Below are 18,549 nucleotides of genomic sequence, written 5' to 3'. Positions count from 1 at the left end.
CACTGTGTCAAAGGCTTTAGAAAGGTCAAAAAGGAGAATCAAGGAGACGTTTTGATGAGGGTTGTCCACTACAGTTTGAAAAGGGATTGTAAAGGATCAGGCAGAAAGTTGGTTAGGCAATTAAATGTTTGCTTCAGTTAGAAGAATTGATGTTATTTCGAAGGCAAAAATATTGATTTCATTTAGATTTTTCTTCTGTTTAATCACTTTGCATTTTCTAAAGGATAAACTTTTAACATGTTTATTTTTGAAAGCATTCTTACTTTACAGCATTTCTTCACACCTGCCCAAAACTTTTGCACAGTACTGTATATAGAAATATTACCCGATGAACAGTCACTGAAATGTTCAAAACAATAAGCGGACTTACATTGTGTTTAAAACTTTGCCAGAGAGTTGATCTTTATAAAGTTGTTGCTACAGTGATAAAACCTTTCGAACTTTAATCTAGAAGTGTTCTTTACAAGGAAGCCTGTGGTGCTTTGATGTCCCTCATGGTCTTTTTCAAGCTTACAGGATCATGAAAGAAATCTGAAGGAAATAGGGGAACTATTACAATATGACACGCATAAATCTATCAGGGAACACAATTGTTTTGATGGGCATTGTTTTCTTTAAGTTGATTTCTTTAGTTACACATTATGTCTTTTATTGGACCAGCATAGAAAAAGATAGAGCCACATGAGCTTTTAGAACGTCAGACATGCCCTCAACCTGATGAAAAGACCACTCAAGCCCTGAAAGCTTGTGTGACTCTAGATGGAGTGAAGACCCCACCTTATCTTGATTGTGGAGCTTTGTGGAGCTCCACCACTCCAGGCCCCATTCCACATGCCTCTTACAGGTGAAATATACCAGCCTGCCAATTAACCCATGTTATCATTGATCTGAAGGCATAGTGCTTTCACTTCATTGCTGAGCTGTCCAATACCAATAAATGAGGTACTGCAAGCTAATGGCAGTAAAAGCAGACTTGACAGGCTGTAGATATTAGAGAAGACCAACAGCTATGGTTTCTGAGAAGACTTTTATAAGACACTGGCCATCAAGAGTGTATGTGTAATACACATGCTATAATTTAGCCTTTACAGGCAAGTGAAAACTTGACACATTGCATTCCTTTTATCATCAGCAACAGGTTATTGGAGGAGCTGTTGAAATTATGGGTTATTTAATTATTCTTGTAGTTATTCTACCTTGCAAAAATTATACACTAATATCTGAATTTAACAGCTCAAATACTGCTATTTTTATTTCCAGAAACGACTGCATAAGAATCAAATGCCACAAGTTCGGTGTTGGACTAAAAGCAAACAAAATAAAAATAATCTAATTTCTGAAATCCAAATTTACAAGTGATAAAAAAAAAAAAATATTGCTAAAACTCAACCAAAAACTATCGTGTGTTGAAGAGTTTACAGCACACACCATAACATAACCAATACATAACATACCAATTACATTAAAAAGGACACCAAGCTCTTCAATGCAAATGCTTCATTTTTAATAATTCACATTTGTTACTTGGTCCAAACATTACAATTTTATGATACAAGCATTAAGACACTTTTCAGAATCCCAGATTACAACGTGAGAATATATTGTACATAGAAAACTGCTGTAACCTCCATGCACCATAATAAAGGAAAATGTCTGTTCAGTGTTTATTTTAGTATTTAAAACTGTATTGTAGTAAACTTTTTTCTTCCTTCTTGAGTACATTAGTAAACCAGTTTATAAATAGATGTAAGAACGTTTGTTTTCATACACTAAAGAGATTTTACTGTAAACTCGCTATTTCATATGCTATCAAAAAAAACAAAATTAGTAATTGTATGTAAAATACAGCCATTTCTACATCCCAGACACTATGAGATTCGGTTGAAATGCTTATCTAAATGTCAGCATTAATTACACATGATTAAAAGTTTTTAAAAAAATACATCCTTAAGATTAAAATTGTTAGCTACGTGTTCTAAATCTTAAAAAGTTATTCAATGGGTGCGCTAAAGTTGCTTTGTGATTTCAGAACAGATGCCCCCCATTTCAAGTAACAGCCATGCAAGGGTTAAATTAAACACACAGATCTTCTCGCCCTGAAATATCCTTACAGTAACAGTTTTAAAAAATGCTTACTTTTTTAAGCACAGGGCAACTTTTCTTGCAACGGTTATACTCTATTGCCAATCAAATGTACAATCTGCAGGAATACAGATGTTTATGGGTTAAATAAAACCCAGTCCTCAATTCATAAAAAAGGGTTTGAACCATGTTACTTTTTACCATACATTTTAACGCACACAATAAATTTGTAACACAACTTGGGTTCTCAGCGCCACTTTGACATTGATCGTTCGAAAATCTTCCTTTAAATCAGCCCTTAAAGTATACGGTTGATTATTTCTTGAAAACCAAAAGCGTCTAAAATACAATAAGATCCTTGTTTTCTCAAACACATTATGTTTAAAATCAGAAATATTTTTTAGCGTCACTGCGCATCTAAAATAAATGTGAAGCCTCCCATTGCATCAAAGTTTTCTTCCTTAATTCATAATCTGTAAATTCATCAAAAGTTGCCTGCAATACTACTTTACATGAAATAAAACCATTATTGAAATAGGTCAGTATAAAAGTATCTAATAAAATATTAGATTAGAAGCAAAATGTTAGTTATTTGAGAAGTGTTTTGTTCTTAACGTGTTAGATGTTTTTGGATTCTAATTATCTACTGGTTTTATACTATATTCAGTTTATGTTTTATAGAATTACATAACCCCATGAGATCATTTCATGGAAGCCCTATTTTACATCGCCAATTCTTAGAAGTTGTCAACTGCCACTCATGGGGTTAAACCATCTCCTTTTTACTGCCAGCCACGCTGCGGCAATCCTGGCTGAAGTGGGAACGGTGTACCAGGTCCTGCCGGGAAACCAGCGAAGGCATCTGGCTGAGGCGCAAATCCCTCTAGGGCTGATGCAGAATGAGCCTGGCGCAGAGATGGGAAGAAAACAAGAAAACAGAAGGATTAATATGCAGCATGAATAAGGGCAACAACGCTTGATGTATGTAATTATAATGTATGTAGTGCCCCACTGGTAACCAATACATATTAAAGTACTTATGGAAATGGTACAACCACTAAAAAACAAATACTATTAGTAAAACAGGGTCATTTTTTTTATTGCAATTAAGAAAATAAAAATAAAAAATATACCGACAGTGCGAAGCCAGCATTGTGCAAAATACAATAAAACGAAAAGGAGTGGAATGGAAAAAATTATTGTACCTTCTCCTACTAGAAGCATATAATTTAACCCCTTAATGACAAAGCCCGTACATGTACAGCTCAAAATGCGTGGTTTTCAATGGGTTTAGGGACCGCCCATTGTCCTTAAGGGGTTAAGAAATACATTTGTTGCACCCAACTGAAAATGTTGTAACATTAAAAACAAACATGCAGTATGTAAGCTAATTTTGAAATATAATTCTGTTGACCCATCGCTTTAGCCGTGATATTCATGGTCTTAAGGAGTAAACTGAAGTGGATGGGCTAAAGACCGGGTACTGACTGGTCTCGCTCGGCTCTGAGCTACACTTTACATTACCTGTAACAGTGCGGTCTGGGCTGCCGCAGCAGCTGCTGCACTTTGTTGGAGTCCTTGTAATGACTGTGAGGGACTTTGAGGAAATCCAGGAAGACCCGAAAGAGATAGGAGAGGAAATGCTGACGGCCTGAGAAGACAAACAAAACCATCATGATTTTTAAAGTGCAATTACTTCAGTGTGTTGCTCAACATTCAGAATTTGGACTTTGAAAATCAAATGACCTTGTAGCAACAATCCATAGCTGCCAACATTCTGTCCAATGCAGTATGGACAGATGGCAGTGATGGAGGTGCTTTGCAGATGTTATGTCAGATCGCGTTGTAATGGAGTGCTGTTACCGCACGTTCATAGTGTGAACGGACCTCATTATGCCTCTAGACAAATGACTGTTGGGACGCTTGTTGGTCCGAACAGCCAGTCAGTAACACAAGAATGGAAGTAATACTAGAACAGAATTAAGAGCATATTTATTATTTAAAACTATATAAGTTCCATACTCACTTACCATGTAATGTGTGACCAATGGTTTACATATTTAATATATGACCAACTGATTACATGGGAAGGTAACAATGCAACTTCACATTAAGTGCTATATAGTTGTATCACAGTAACCGGTGTTATCATACAGGCACATTTTCCTTTGGTGGAGCCTGGAACTGATTCCTTTAGGTTAAATATTGCCCAATATTTAGTTATTTAAAAAGTATTTGATACTCAAATCTGCTTAAATGTAAATATGTTATTGTGTACGATAACTAGAGCCATTAGCAATAAATGTACATTCAAATACGTGCTGCCCTAAGAGCAATTGTAAATTCTGTAAATGTCAATACTAACCCAGCTTGTCCGACCAGGGCAGAATTGAAGTTGGAACTAAACGCAGAAGCAAATCCCGGAAGAACTGAAGCTGGAGAGGGAGCTGTGGCAGCTGGTGGGACTGGAGGCACTCCTGCCAATGACGAAGGAGCCTGCAGACCAGGAAAGTTCGGAAGAGTAGATAGGGAAGGGTTGATAGGTGGTGTGCTAGAAACTGTGAAACCAGGAAATGATGGATTTGAAGAGACAAGAGGTGGTTGTGTTACAGAAAACAGTGAGGGGACACCAGCAGGTAAGTTCAGAGGAAAAGGGGAAGCAGCAGCAGAAAGGCCAGGAAAAACAGCTGAGGTAGGAGGAGGTGTTGCAGAAGCTGTAGTGGGGGCTAGCATGCTTACATTAGGATTAAGGACTGGGCTACCAGCAAATGGAGACCCATTAGGAAGAGAAGTAAATGGGGGGAAAACAGGAGGCATTGTTGATATTGAAGACAGATTAGGGCTACCGATGTTCCCATTCATAGAAGAAAGGCCAGATAACCCTGGATTCATGGAATTGGACAAGCTGCCAGGTCCAGGTGGAAAAACATGACCAAGAACACCAGGTAACCCCAAAGAGCCAAGTGAAGGAGTAGCGGAACGGGATGGACCTTTAAAGGCAGAAGGTGACGGACTTGATGGTTCACTTTTTACTAAAAGAGCAATGTTTGAAGCCGGAGAAGACGAACTATGATGTTCTGATATGGAGGATGGGGTGTGACAAGGAGGGGCGATAGGAAGACAACTCAGTGGAGATGGAGCGGCCAAAAGAGATTGACCTGATGTTGAAATAGGATTGGTTATGGAAGGTGAAGCTGAGCTTGGAAACATTGACATTCCTGGAGTGGATGATCTCTGAGATGTGGGAGTAGAGCAGGGTGGGGTGTAACATTTGTTTAAAGCTGATGCAGAATCTGGGTTTTGAAGATTAGGTAATGGTAATAGTCCAGGTGCAGACACAGAAGGCATTGAAGGTGAATTCAGTAACGATGCATCACTTGACGCTAAAAATCCTTTAAGTACAGATAACAGTGGGTTGCCCAAGTTCATTGATCCAGCAGAAGCATTGGCAAGATCAGACAGGGTAGGACTCTGCATGCCTTGCAAGGAAGGATTTAGGGGCAATGGAAGACCACCAAATATTGAGGACATCATGTTGGCAGAGCTCACTGAGGCAGTAGATGTTGTGGCAGAATATGGTAAGCTTGGAAGTGGCAGTGTCTCATTAAGTACTGGATTTGCACATGGAGTAGATGACCTTTGGGGTGTCTGAACATGAAGAGGAAGACTGGGAAACGCTGATGGGCTTGGTGTAGATGGTGCACTCATAACTGTTGTGGGTGTACCAGCAGACATTTGAAGACTTTTTATAACAGTAGGAGTTGGCGTAGAAGGTTTGGGAGATGCAACAGAAGCTCCTGTTTGCCCATGAAAAACTGGAGAAGGCATGTTGATTCCAGAAAGAGAAGTTGGAGTAGATGGAGGGTTTATAGTCTTGGCAGGAGAAGGAGCTGGTGCAGGAGTTGGTGTAGCAGAAGGTGTTGGTGGAGCATTGGTCCCATGTGGAGAAGCATGCTTATTTGCTGAAAGAAAAAAAAAAAAAAATCATAAAAAAAAGGTAAAAATATTAAATATTTTGTACAGCAAAGAAAAAAAAAAGCAGTATACGAGTCTAAAATTGTGTATACTTTCAGTTTTCACTACCAATTTGCATGCAAATAGAAAAAATAAAGTACAATAATATCAGGCCTTTCTTAAAGACTTACATTGGTTCTGTGTTGATTTTGATTGGGTAGAGCCATCTTCAATTCCTAGTACAGAACAAAAAATAATAAAATATACCATTCTTCTTAAATTCTCTAATTTCTTTACATAGGTTTTCTTCTTACCAGAGGCTAGGCCTGCAGGATTAGCAGCATACGGTGGAGGGAGAATTCCAGGGATCAGGCTACCATTGCTGTAGGCACCTATCGAATAAAAGCACAATATAAACAAAGCAGACATGGATGGGAGATAACAGGTTCAAATCTGCATTTTCTCTCTCTCTCTAGGATGGCGTTGTCCAATAGATGGTCCAACCCACTGAAATGGCCCTTGGTAGCATATACTTTTATGACTTCCCCCGCTTGCCTGAAATATTGGTCCCACAGCATGCACTTAATATTTAGCAATATTCACAAACACCCTCACACACAATCTGTTCACCGACACATGAAATATAAATAAATAAAATATATATAAATAAATAAAATAATTTCCTGATTTACAATTGACAAAACGGTTTCAGGAGATGGGTGAGGTACATGGTAGTGGCCACCATGTAAAAGTGGAAGCAGGAAGAGTGGGCACAAGGGTTTTTTTTTTTTTGTTTTGTTTTTTTTTACTGTTACTACAGTTTACCCCTATAAGCATCTACAGTTCTTATGCCGGAGTCCTTTGGTATGTTTACTAACTACACCTTCGAATGACAAAGACATAAAAGGTAAAAGTAGAGCTGTTTACATAGTCTATTATAGATACCACCACATCTACTTATCACTCTGCAGACATCTTCCATTTGGCTGTCTGATTTTCAACAAATGTTTTCAATTAGCAAAACGTACAGCACACACTGTGGGAAACCCAATCCCACCAGTCTTCTGACACTAAGTGGTGCTGTAGAATAAACCAAGCTTATATCCTCTTAGCTAGTTTAATTAATCTTGGAATTAAATGGAAAGCAACAGACGCTGAAGCAAAGCAGATGATGCAAACTGGCAGAGCTGTATGAAGCCAGCGGAAGCGAGGATCCTCATTGGTTCCACGCAGGGTTCTCATTGCGAATATAGTAATGCAAAGATTCTTCAACACTCATACGCATTGAGGAACAAATACAATATAAAGTGTTGCTACATAGACAAGTACACCATAGAAAGCATCCACATTTTCATACTAAATAAGAGAAGAAACTTAGTTACTGTAATTTTCGTTTCTTTTAGCCCAATCACGACCATTCACACTATGGGTTGTTGCCCCTCCCCCTTCAGATACACTTTGACCTTCTCCAGAGGTACTTAATTGTGACTGTTCCTTCTTTACCGTCAGTGTCTTCCCATAGTAATCTAGAAAATAGAAGAGCAAGAAAAACAGAGCCCTGACACATTCTCATATCTCGTCGTAGCCTAACTTGAATAATACCTACAGGACACAACATTTTGGTTTATCATTCTCGACACAAAGTCTAACGCAATCCATTCATGCCGACAGTGATTGATTTTGAAAACATTGTAGAATTTGGAAAGTCTCTGAGCTTGTTCCACTTGAACTTGATTGGGGCATGCCGTCCCCCCTCCTCTTGGAGTTTTAATCACTAAAGGGAGAGTTCACAGGAGGGTTGTGCTTCTGCTACTTGGCTATACATTATAAAGGGCCGATCCCAGTGAGCTCCGGCTACAAGGAGAGCTTGGCTGGCCCTATTTAATGTATAGTTAAATCGGCAAGACTTCTTCAAGGTCTCCTTACGCAATTATGGAACACTCCAGCCATCATAGGTGCCTTAATACATATGATAGCTGCATGGTCTCTAAAGTTTTATGGTGTTCCTCTTCCAAATCCATAGGGTGTTTTTTTGCCCCTTTGCATTTGCCATGCAGGAGATGAAGATGGAGTTTTTGTTGAATTATGCATATTTAAGTACTCAGGGTACTTTAACATGCATCCTTCCTTGGTGGATCTTTGAAAACTGTTCTTTTAATTCTCTTTTATACAGAGCCAGCTCACACATGGAGAAACGGACTAGTGTTGGCCCTTCATAATCAAAAGAGAAACGAGAGTTTAAACCACAACTCTCCATTTAGTGAATAAACCTTTTACCCTTGTACAGTCCTCTGATATGGAGTGAGCATGCACAACGGAATATCATCATTATGAAACATGCAATAAATGCATAGTGTTGAGGAGGAAGAAATATAATGTTTACAATGTATAAGGAAGCCATGTAATGTGTTCACCTTGTCCTGTGTATTGATTTCTCCAATATTGTAATCCTAAACTTGTTTCAAAGGAGTTGTGGAATAGGATCTGGTTACTAATTAGTGTCCTTATTAGAGGATTACCTATAAAAAGTAATTCTGGTACAGAAACTTTGAACACTGCCGTTATCTCCATGGCAACCAACAGAATGATCTAGCCAACTTGGAAGACAAAGCTGCCCCATGTTGGTGGCTGCAAATATGATTCTGGAAATATGTCATACAGTGGAACCTCGGTCTTTGCATCAGGTTGTATGCATGACAACTAAGAAAGTAGGGAAAGGATATGTAATATTAGGGCCAAAAATACACAAAAAGAAGACTCCTTCCACCCTGGCAGCTTGATGGGATGAATTCCCTTCCAACAGAAGGACACTTCATTGCATCCTGCTACTAATTAATTCTGTGAATGCTGCCTGAGCCAACGAACATCAGCAATTTAACAGCACAGAGGTAACTTAATGGGGTGGAACCACCACATACATATCCAGAGAAAAAGTAGGAGTAAGACGGCTGCCCTCATGCTCTACACATAAGGCACGCGCTTCTAATACATGTTATGATTATTTCAATATATACTATTAGATTTACTAAGTGTGCAGCTTTGTAAATATTCAATATTTGAGAAGTGAAAAGCAGAATGGTCTGCTACAAATATATTTTCCATTTTAAATGTGATAACGTTCACAAAAAACACCGCTAGAAATGATTCAAATGAAAAAGTGTTTATGTTGGGTGGATAAAGCATATTGCAGATTATCACATCTAAAAGACTGCTCATTAACAGGCGCAAGCGCATTGGTTTGTCTTATTCTGTCAGTTCTCATTTTGTCAGGCCCTTTGAATGTATGGACTACAAGAAGTGACGCAAAAAAAAAAAAATTATAATTTTACTTCCTGTTCATTGGGTGAAGTTATCCATAGGTTTACAAACGTTTCTCATGAGGGCTGCTGTGTCTACAAGTCGTAATGACACTAAAATTGCAACCAACTTGCACAGGTACATTTGTACAGGTCTGTCTAACCCAGCAGAAGAGTGCAGTCTGGCCGAGTCTCCTTTCTTAACAGACTGAATGTCTTAATGGCATGCTAAAGGCTCTACGCAGCCAACTCTGATACGGTAATAAAGCATGTTATCTAACTACTGCAGACCCAACGAGTCCCACAGTCTGACTGCCGAGTCCACGAGTTACTCTCAATAATCAGACACAGAAGTTAACGAGATTCCCAACAATCTTGATTTTGAGTTGCAGGTTCCATTGAGGACACCCGCCAACATCCGAAAACAATCCAACTGCATACTCGAGGGAGAACTCAGCTTGTGATTATGTGATTATAAACACAGAGTCGCTTTATTGCACCATAGCAAGAAAAAAAAAAAAGCAACGTTCAGCTCAACGTACTTAATATAGAAAGATATAGTGATTCCAATGACACAGCCATGCAACTAGTACAATAAGGAATGCAGCTGAACAGTACAAACCAAGAGGCGAGGTTTGATACAAAACTTTAGGACTGTATCCACTTAACATAGAAAGTGTTGGCAGATAAGAACCATTCGGTCCATCCAGTCAGCCCAACATGCAGCCGATCCAGTCTGCCCAAGGTCACGGAAGGGCAACTGGACTCTGGTCAGATATCCTCTAAGCGGCAAAGAGAATATGGCCCTGACTTATTTCACAGCAATTAAATACCTTTCACTTTCAACAACTCTGGAGAAGGTCAACATATACATATATTAAAGTAAACTGTAAAATAAGTGTCCATGACAATAATGTATGCCCTAGTTTATATACCGGCATACCATAAGAACACTCCTAGGGCATGGCTATGAATATTTCAGACATGCTTATATAACGAGATGTTCAGAGGAATCGATAAAATTATACATGCAAAGTTACCAATGTTTCTTAAAAAATTAAAGGTCCCAGTAATGAGGTGCGAAAGCTGCAAGTCATTATAATTAACAAGACAAAGGGAAACTAGTCTTTTATATTCCAAAATAAATCAAGCAATGTCTCCTGGAGCATTTACAGCTAAATGTGAAATTTTGATGAAGAGCAGAGGCTTTTGGTAAAACTAATCATTAGAGCAAACACAAAAGTGAGAAAAGTGAATATGTGGGTGTAATGCAATGGCTTCCTACAGTCAGAATATGGTACACAAAATGAACAGGTGGTTATCAGACCTAATAATGATAATTTAAACCGAGACATATTAGGAGAACAGTAAGAGCACAGGCTGCACTGCGAGAGTAAGCTAAGGTACGGCAATGGCCCCAAGGGCACCTATTGAACAGCAAGGAGAGAGAAGGCATGCATTTTAGTCATTTTATAGAGATCTATGGTAAGATGTACAAGAGTTTAGGAGGAACAAGAATTTAACAAGAGGAGGAGAGGAAGGCATTGAACACAGTGCCTAAGCATCAGAGTTTGAGGCCGTGTTACTCATGCAGATAGAACCATGGTAACACTGCTTGGATAAACAGCAGCCCCGGCTTATGTAGCTGCAGGGCAACCGCCGTTTATTCATTCATTCTGTTAATATGATCACTGTTATAGAACTTGCCTACCCAAGTTCACTTGGATTACACTGCATTTATATTAACAGTCAACAAAACAAGAAGACACCTACTTGGTGCAATAGTTGGATGTGGCCGGCACGGTGGTATTGGGTACGGCACAGGCTTGTGCGGATTATACGTCGAAGGAGCCTTTATGGGGAAAAATAAAGTGAGGGGTGAAGATAATTTAATTATAATATATATATATATATAAATAAATAATACAACATGAAATCACTGCTGAAACATAATAATGGGAATATCAATTACAAGGACACTCACTCCTTATTTGAGGGTTCAACAAAACAGGCAACACCTGTAATACATACTTCAAAGAAAAAGCTGAAAACACACACACATATATATTTTTTTATATATTCTCCATACAGTATATTGCTTAAACATTATATACATTTATAATATACAGAACTGTAAAATGATTTGGAAAAGTGACAGATCCCTTTAAATACTATATTTCAATTTCTCATTTTATGGATCATTTCTATTTAAACCGTTCACAGCGTCGCTGAACTTTTCAGGAAATTATTACGGTTCCTATTTACCGGCTTTGAAGGTCCAAGAATGCGTGCTGCAATTCCTTTGCCTTCGCTTGTACATTCTTCACCGTCCTTTTTCACGGACGTACCCTGTTTTAAAGTAAAATAAAAGAGTAGTGGTTAATTAGTTATTGTAATTGTGTGTTGATATTTTAGTGGGGATTTTGTATAAAAAGTGATGGCGGCACAGTTTTAGAAGTGTCTCCAACACCACGGCCCCTGATTATGACTGAACCATTCCATTGTCTACTTTGGTGAGGAGACTACGTCTCAGACTTTGCACCAGAATCACTTTTTATACATAACCCTCGTTAAATAAATCATATAAAAATATAATAAAAGGCTCTTACTGGGAAGATTCCATTAATGCGACTAGGTTTCCCCTTGGGATAAGGGTTGCCTGGTATCATTCCGCATGAAGAAATCATAGCATTCGGGGCCTTGCAGCCAATCTTTGCCGCCTATAAGAGAAAACAAAAACATTTAAAAGTCACTTAGAAGCAAATTAGTTAGGTAGGCGACTCAGACTGTATGGATTATACTCCAGACATACTCTGGGGCCAATCCATATCATAAATTTCCCCTCAACCACGTAACAGATTGTAAACTCACAACCGCAGGGCCCTCTTCTAGTTCTCTACGACTAATCTATCTTAATAGCCATTCTGAAACAAATTTTGCATTTAGTTCTCCCAGCCTTTGAGGACTCCATATGATCCTCACTACAATGCGATCATCCTCCAGCCCCTCAACTTGTCTCCTTCACCCTTAACCTCCGAATAGACTAAACTCGCAAGAGCAGGGTCCGCTTCTCCTTCTGTACAAATATGTCTAATGAGCCTTTGTTACTGCCAATATTAATTTTATTATTTGTCACTTTCCCCATTGTAATAATTCTATGGAATCAACTGGTATATATATTATATATATATATATATATATATATATATATATATATATATATATATATATACACACACACACACACACACGAGTGACTAATTCTACAGTCTAGTGGATCTTCTCATCAGGGTGTTGTAAGTTTTACATTTAAGTTTACATTTTGATAACTAGAAGCAATAACTAGCTATCCAAGGACGCTTGGAGAATAATGGAAGAAAAGAGTGGTGGCAGACAGAAGTGTTATGGTGGATTGCAGAAAAAGACGATAAACAGAATGGCTGCTGGTGGACAAAGTCAATGTAAGAGAACTGCACAACTTTAATATAACCAGGACTGAAAAATAGAAAATCTTAAACTAGCTTTAGAGGAAGTAAACTGATTACAGCACATTTAAATCTTTGAAACCAACATAACCTACAATCCTTTAACCAGGTTTAAGTACCAATTGATTCGATGGGTTAATATTCACCTGTTCCAGGATTCGTCGGCAGCGTTTTTTCTCAGTTAGGTTTATTCTAAAAAGATCTTCAATTGGTCGATAATTTGAAGCATCATGAATATTCCTACAAAAAAGTTAAGACAGAAACAAGGTCATGATCGTTCTCTCATTCTCACAAAAGAATCAGTTATTTTTATTACAAGCTTCTGTGTTGACTCCTGATGAGCCAAAGTGAATACACTATGCAGGGTAATGAAGGTCTCATTTTGCTGAAGTGTATCAAGGCCCGCAGCTGCCCAGAACATGCATAGAATGGGTCAATGTAAGCAATAAAGAAAGAAAAAAGTGCAATGATTTAAGACAAAAGTTACAACCAGTAACATTTTTACACATAAAAGCAATTTAAACTAAAAGAGCTCCCAAACGTAACCGGTAAGTTGGCAGACATTACAAATGTCCCGTCTCTTGGGAAAATTACCTAAGCACCTTTGAAATGCTTAAGGATGCAAACAAGCATTCCCATAGGGATCTTGTTGCTAAACCAGATTAGTCTAATTGCGATAAACATTGCAATTAGCAGCCTGTTTATTGTCATTGTTCCACTAATGATAGTTGATTTAAAAAAATCAAAAAACATACAGAGTAAAAAATGTCATTTAACAATGACAAAAAAAGGAACACACACACCTTGTAAACCAAGGCTTGACAAATAAACCATTTCATGGGGTGGCGTTTACATCAGTGGTATCCCAATTTTTGGACATCTCAATTCGTTTCATCGTCAGACTTCCTCAGGGCTGGATGCTCAAACTCTATTTGTTGCTGCTACATTAGTCTCTTACAATTCGTTTCATCGTCTTGCACAACAAGTGTGTTTTCTTGCACAACAATTATTTTTTATTCTGTGTATCTCCCCACACACACACACACTTTTTTTCACTCAAACTTCAGCTGGAAAGTTACCATCATCAGCTCCCACAGATTTACCCCATTTGTTGCTGCTTATACCATTTTTTATTGGATTATACTACTGCATTAAAGTATTCTTGATGTTGTCAAGAAGGTCCTGATGCTCCTAGTTTACAGAACAAATTATCCTCAGTTTTACAGAGTGCAAGTGTTCATTATTTATACATGCAGTGTTTTCGGGAATTTGGTGTTTTCTTGCACAGTCTCACAATTATTTATTGTACTGTTTATTTGTAGGTATTTGTTTTACTCTTGAGGCATAAAATCACTTTCATTCCATAGGCCCCCTGTTACCACTATTACAGATACGCAGAATCGCTGGTCTGTGAGGCTCAGATTTCAGCAGCGCTGGATTATATACTTTAAAATTATATCTGTAGTGGAATGAAATTGCAGATTTAAAAAAAAATATATATATATATATATATATATACTTACACAGCCAGTAGCTCCAGTGCACTTAATCTGTCTTTACTAAACGTAAAACAGTTCAATATATTCACAACTTTAGTTGCAGGAATAGCAACCATTTTCTGAAAAAAAGAATAGTATACCACAAAACAATGCATTATACCGAGGCATAGTAATATTACAAAATATATTCCCACGTATATTCCCACGGTTTCAAAAATTCTGCTGTCGTGTCTCAATATACTAAGCAAGGATCCATCAGTTTTCAAAAGCTCATCTAAGTGAGATTAGAAACCAGACGGAAGAGTAACTCGAGGGAATACTCACATGCTGCAAAGCTTTCACGGCTTTAAGCTGGGGTTCTGCCCATGAAAAGTACCTCAATAATTCCACAACCTAAAAGAGAACGGTTGGAAAATGTCAGGAAAAGACTGAAAACAAGGTCGGTACTCATCTGGTTTATCCAAGTATTAGAACTTTGTTTCCACAATCTGATTTAGTGAAATTTTTTAGTGAAAATTTGTTACATTGTCTTTATTAGGGGGTCACTACACAAGAAACAGCCATGCTCAGTTGTTTTCTGTACTCGGTAATTACCTGTTCACTGGAAAAATATCCATGTGAATATTCCAAGGCTTTCACTTTGTAATCCGTGAGAACAGCCTGCAAAATGCAAAGAGATTGTAGATGATCCAACTCAACAGATAAACATACATACAGTATTAATTAAAGATAAAGGGGAATTTACTATTGAACGAATAGTAACGCTGTAACTTATTTCAATGTTGCATGTAAATACTCACCTACCCACGATCCTCTCCTATTTGTGCAGCTAATTCTGTATGGAAAAAAAAAACCATCCAAGACCATCCCAACCTAAATGTTACCATTTATAGAGACTGGCTATTCAAAAAGAGATTCCTGCCTTCCAGAACTAAATGTTTGACCCCACATAAAAGGTATAGTCTACTTATAATTGTGCTTTTATCCACATCTCAATTCCTACCGTATGTCTTGCAGTTATCGGAGCAAGTGAAAAAAGTAAGGGGCACTGCAGCCACCTTATACACTTTATTGAATATGAGAGCCGAGTGGACGCTTTAAATGTTTGTGTTGTCCATTTTGCAAATACACACCCTTGCCACAACCCCAGCTCTATGCCAAACACAACTAAATGCTTGCAATGGTGTTTTCAGGCACTTGTGAGAAGTTCCACAGAAGCACGTTCCTGTCACTCATGTTCTATCTCAAACACCCAATGGAGTATGGCGGAGGCGGAGGGCATCTGCTGCAGCAGGACTGATACTTCTAGATCAGGAAATTACTTTATTTATTTGTCTATTTGTGTATTGTAAGCATGCATATTGAAGTAGTCACTGGGTAATTCTATCTGCATTCTTCTATAGTGGGATGTCAGGTACACTAAACGTTCCTTCAGATTCCTGCCTAGAGAGGAGACTCAGCTTTTTGGTTTGTGTTTAGTTACATCCATCACAATAGCAGGGGGCTGGAAGTTGGCTTTTAATACACTTGAAGACAAGGTGGTGCTACAACACACACACACAATATTGGATCTGGTTTTAACTCTACAACCTTAAAAAAAGAACATGTGAGGTTTAGTAAAGAAGAAAAAGCTGTAAGAGAACCAAGTGATTGGTTTGTGAACCTTTTATTCCCAACTTTATTAAATATTTTTATTATTATAATGCTTATTATTATTGTTATTACCTTTCTCACTTCATCTAGCACCACTTCAAATGACTTCTTGTCCATGGCTGGGTCACAACTCTGCTTAAGCAAACAATAGCCGTCTCTTACACCGCAGGTCAGAGAGATCCAAAAGTGATCCACAGATCTCCGAACGTCCGCTGTGATAATTAAGAACACCTCCGATAATTCATTCTGGATCTCTAAAAGTAGGGTGCAAACTCCAGTTGGCAAATTCAAACTGCAGAATTCACGACCACACGCGATACGGGCTGTAGCTGGAGTCCATTTTCATTTGAAGGAACATGAGCTGAAACCGCTCCCGAGATGCACCTTTGCGTATCGAAAAGACTGGAGGTTTGATCTGGAAGAAAGTTTGAGAACAACGCTTTTATTTTGTAAACAGCTAACACACAAAGAAACGCTACAAACACAACCCAGTTTAAATAGTTAAAGTTTGAATGTGAAAATTCTCCATTAAAAAAAAAAGCTGTTCAGCAACTATTGTCATTTGCAGTCTATGTAGCTTAATAATGATTTAGTAGTTCTCAGATAAAGGCAGTTTGGGCAATTAAGGAATCCCATACTATATCCATCAGAATGCAACAAATAAAAGCAGGTTGTAGATTTTGGTGACCGCATTAGATACATAATAAGAAAACTAGCTTACATTTAAAGTAAAAGCCCTTTCAGTGTTGTGCTGTGACCTGGTTTTTTATGTTAACCCCCATTCTTCTAAAATCTACTAGTAATGTAGTGCTACTTGTATACTGTGTTAATATGCAAAGGATGGATAAAGTGCGGAGTAGTGTATTAGACAAACTAAATAATGGAAAATCCATGTAACCGCTGGCTGCCATTCATGATATAAAACTATGAGGCCCTATATCAATTTATTAATAATAATAATAACAATAATAAAGTCCCATGCAGTACTCCAACATCAGACAGCCTCTGGGAACAGAATAAATAACAGAGCATAACTTTCAACAATCAAATAGCCAACAAGGTCTATTCACTAGTTAGCAAGAGTGTTGAGTATGTAAACCATCATATCACTACACATCTGGATCCACTCACTTAATGGAGAGTTAGCAGGAGGGTGGCAGGTTCAACTTCTTGACTGCACTATACATGACCCAATTGAGATTCTGCCCAGGTATAATAGTAAAAATAGTTAAATCGATGACATTTCTTCAAAGTTGAATTATGGAGGGCCAACTTAACCCTTTATGCCGGAGAAACCTGCCCCTGTTGGCCTTTCATAACGGACAGATAACCACAACACTCAAGCAAACTTTCAGTGGAGGCCCGCGAAATCATAACTATCCAGCAAACTCTTTCGTTGGTGAATCAACCCCATAATAATAGGCAAACTCAAGAGCTCTTGCAGTTGCCAGAAGGGCTGAGCTGGCCCTGTAAAATACACCTAAATCCAGGTCAGGATGGGGGGGGCCGAATTTGTGTCCACTTCCCATACACCTACGTCTCACCCGCTTATCCTATAAAGAGCAGGAGAGCTCTGCATCCAGTCCCGGTCACTAACTTTTCAGGATACTTCTTGTACCACGCACTGTACTGTATGGCCATCTCTCATGTGCTTTAAAGAAAATAAAGTTTAAAAATAAATTCCCTCCCTGTATTAGCCTCTACCACTTCTGATGGGAGGCTGATCCACTTTCCCACTCTCAGTAAATTAAAGCTTCCTCACATTACATGTAAGTCTCTGACCCTCTAGTTTCAGATTATGACCTCCTGTTCTAGCATTTCTCCTCCTTTAAGACATTCTTCCCTCTTGTACTTTTGTCACATTGAATAATGTATTTAAATGTTGCTATCGCATCTCCCACTTAAATGATTTTATTTACAGAGGATGGTCTGTCGCTTATATACAGCTTGTTGTGACCTTTAAGTCATACGCTTCATGTATATTTTCCAAACACATTCATTTCTTGGAAGACATCAGGGAAGGGGATTTAATCCCCAACGAGGAACATTCCCTCCCAAAATGGAAGTCTCACCAGTTATACTCACTGCGTCCTGCGCAGCCACCAGAGAGGGCAGAGAACATAACAATAAATGAGAATCGAGGTGATTGCTGAAAAAGGGGCTTCCCACCAAATGAGCGGCATATGAATAAGTACTTATTAAATAAACACACAATGACCTAAAGGACGTACACAGTGGGCTATACTTACCACCTGTCCCCTGCATGCAGAAAACACATTATATTGTCTCACAAAATAGCCATAGGAGCCCCACACGTGTCCTGCAGGGCCACTCTATAGGAACTTTTATTTACGATACGCACGGACGATTTACGAACATTATCCCGACGGTGTCACAATGTATCCGAAGCGGGACACACATTGAAGATCTCTTCCGGAGCACATACACACAAAGCGTGGGGCTCCATGAAGGGGGAACCCATCACACAGAAACAAAACACACCAGGGACATACATAAAAGAGACTTTTAGGCTTATTGCCGAATACAGGCTGACAACCAATCATACAATAAAAAAAAGAT

At 38.4% G+C, this 18,549-nt stretch overlaps 1 protein-coding gene across 2 annotated transcripts; it reads right to left on the bottom strand.

The window, feature by feature from the left end:
* Positions 1-2,707: 2,707 nt before the first annotated feature.
* On the bottom strand, positions 2,708-18,389 carry PROSER1 (proline and serine rich 1). Of its 2 annotated transcripts, XM_053456331.1 has the most exons (15): positions 18,219-18,389; positions 16,042-16,384; positions 14,911-14,976; positions 14,641-14,709; positions 14,341-14,435; positions 12,964-13,057; positions 11,942-12,052; positions 11,598-11,681; positions 11,106-11,184; positions 7,419-7,562; positions 6,351-6,428; positions 6,228-6,272; positions 4,448-6,044; positions 3,607-3,733; positions 2,708-2,987 (listed from the first exon to the last, which is right to left on the bottom strand). In XM_053456331.1, exons 2-15 carry the CDS (start codon positions 16,084-16,086, stop codon positions 2,865-2,867), a joined length of 2,757 nt encoding a protein of 918 aa, XP_053312306.1. In that variant the 5' UTR covers positions 16,087-16,384; positions 18,219-18,389; the 3' UTR covers positions 2,708-2,864. The 2 variants fall into 2 exon arrangements, with proteins under 2 accessions (XP_053312306.1, XP_053312307.1); XM_053456332.1 differs by lacking the exon at positions 7,419-7,562.
* Between the last annotated feature and the right edge of the window lie 160 nt (positions 18,390-18,549).

The sequence above is a fragment of the Spea bombifrons genome, chromosome 2, assembly GCF_027358695.1.
Source record: "Spea bombifrons isolate aSpeBom1 chromosome 2, aSpeBom1.2.pri, whole genome shotgun sequence".
Lineage (NCBI taxonomy): Eukaryota > Metazoa > Chordata > Amphibia > Anura > Pelobatidae > Spea > Spea bombifrons.
The sequence above is the reverse complement of the archived record's forward strand: the minus strand, read 5'-3'. Positions and strand labels throughout refer to the sequence as shown.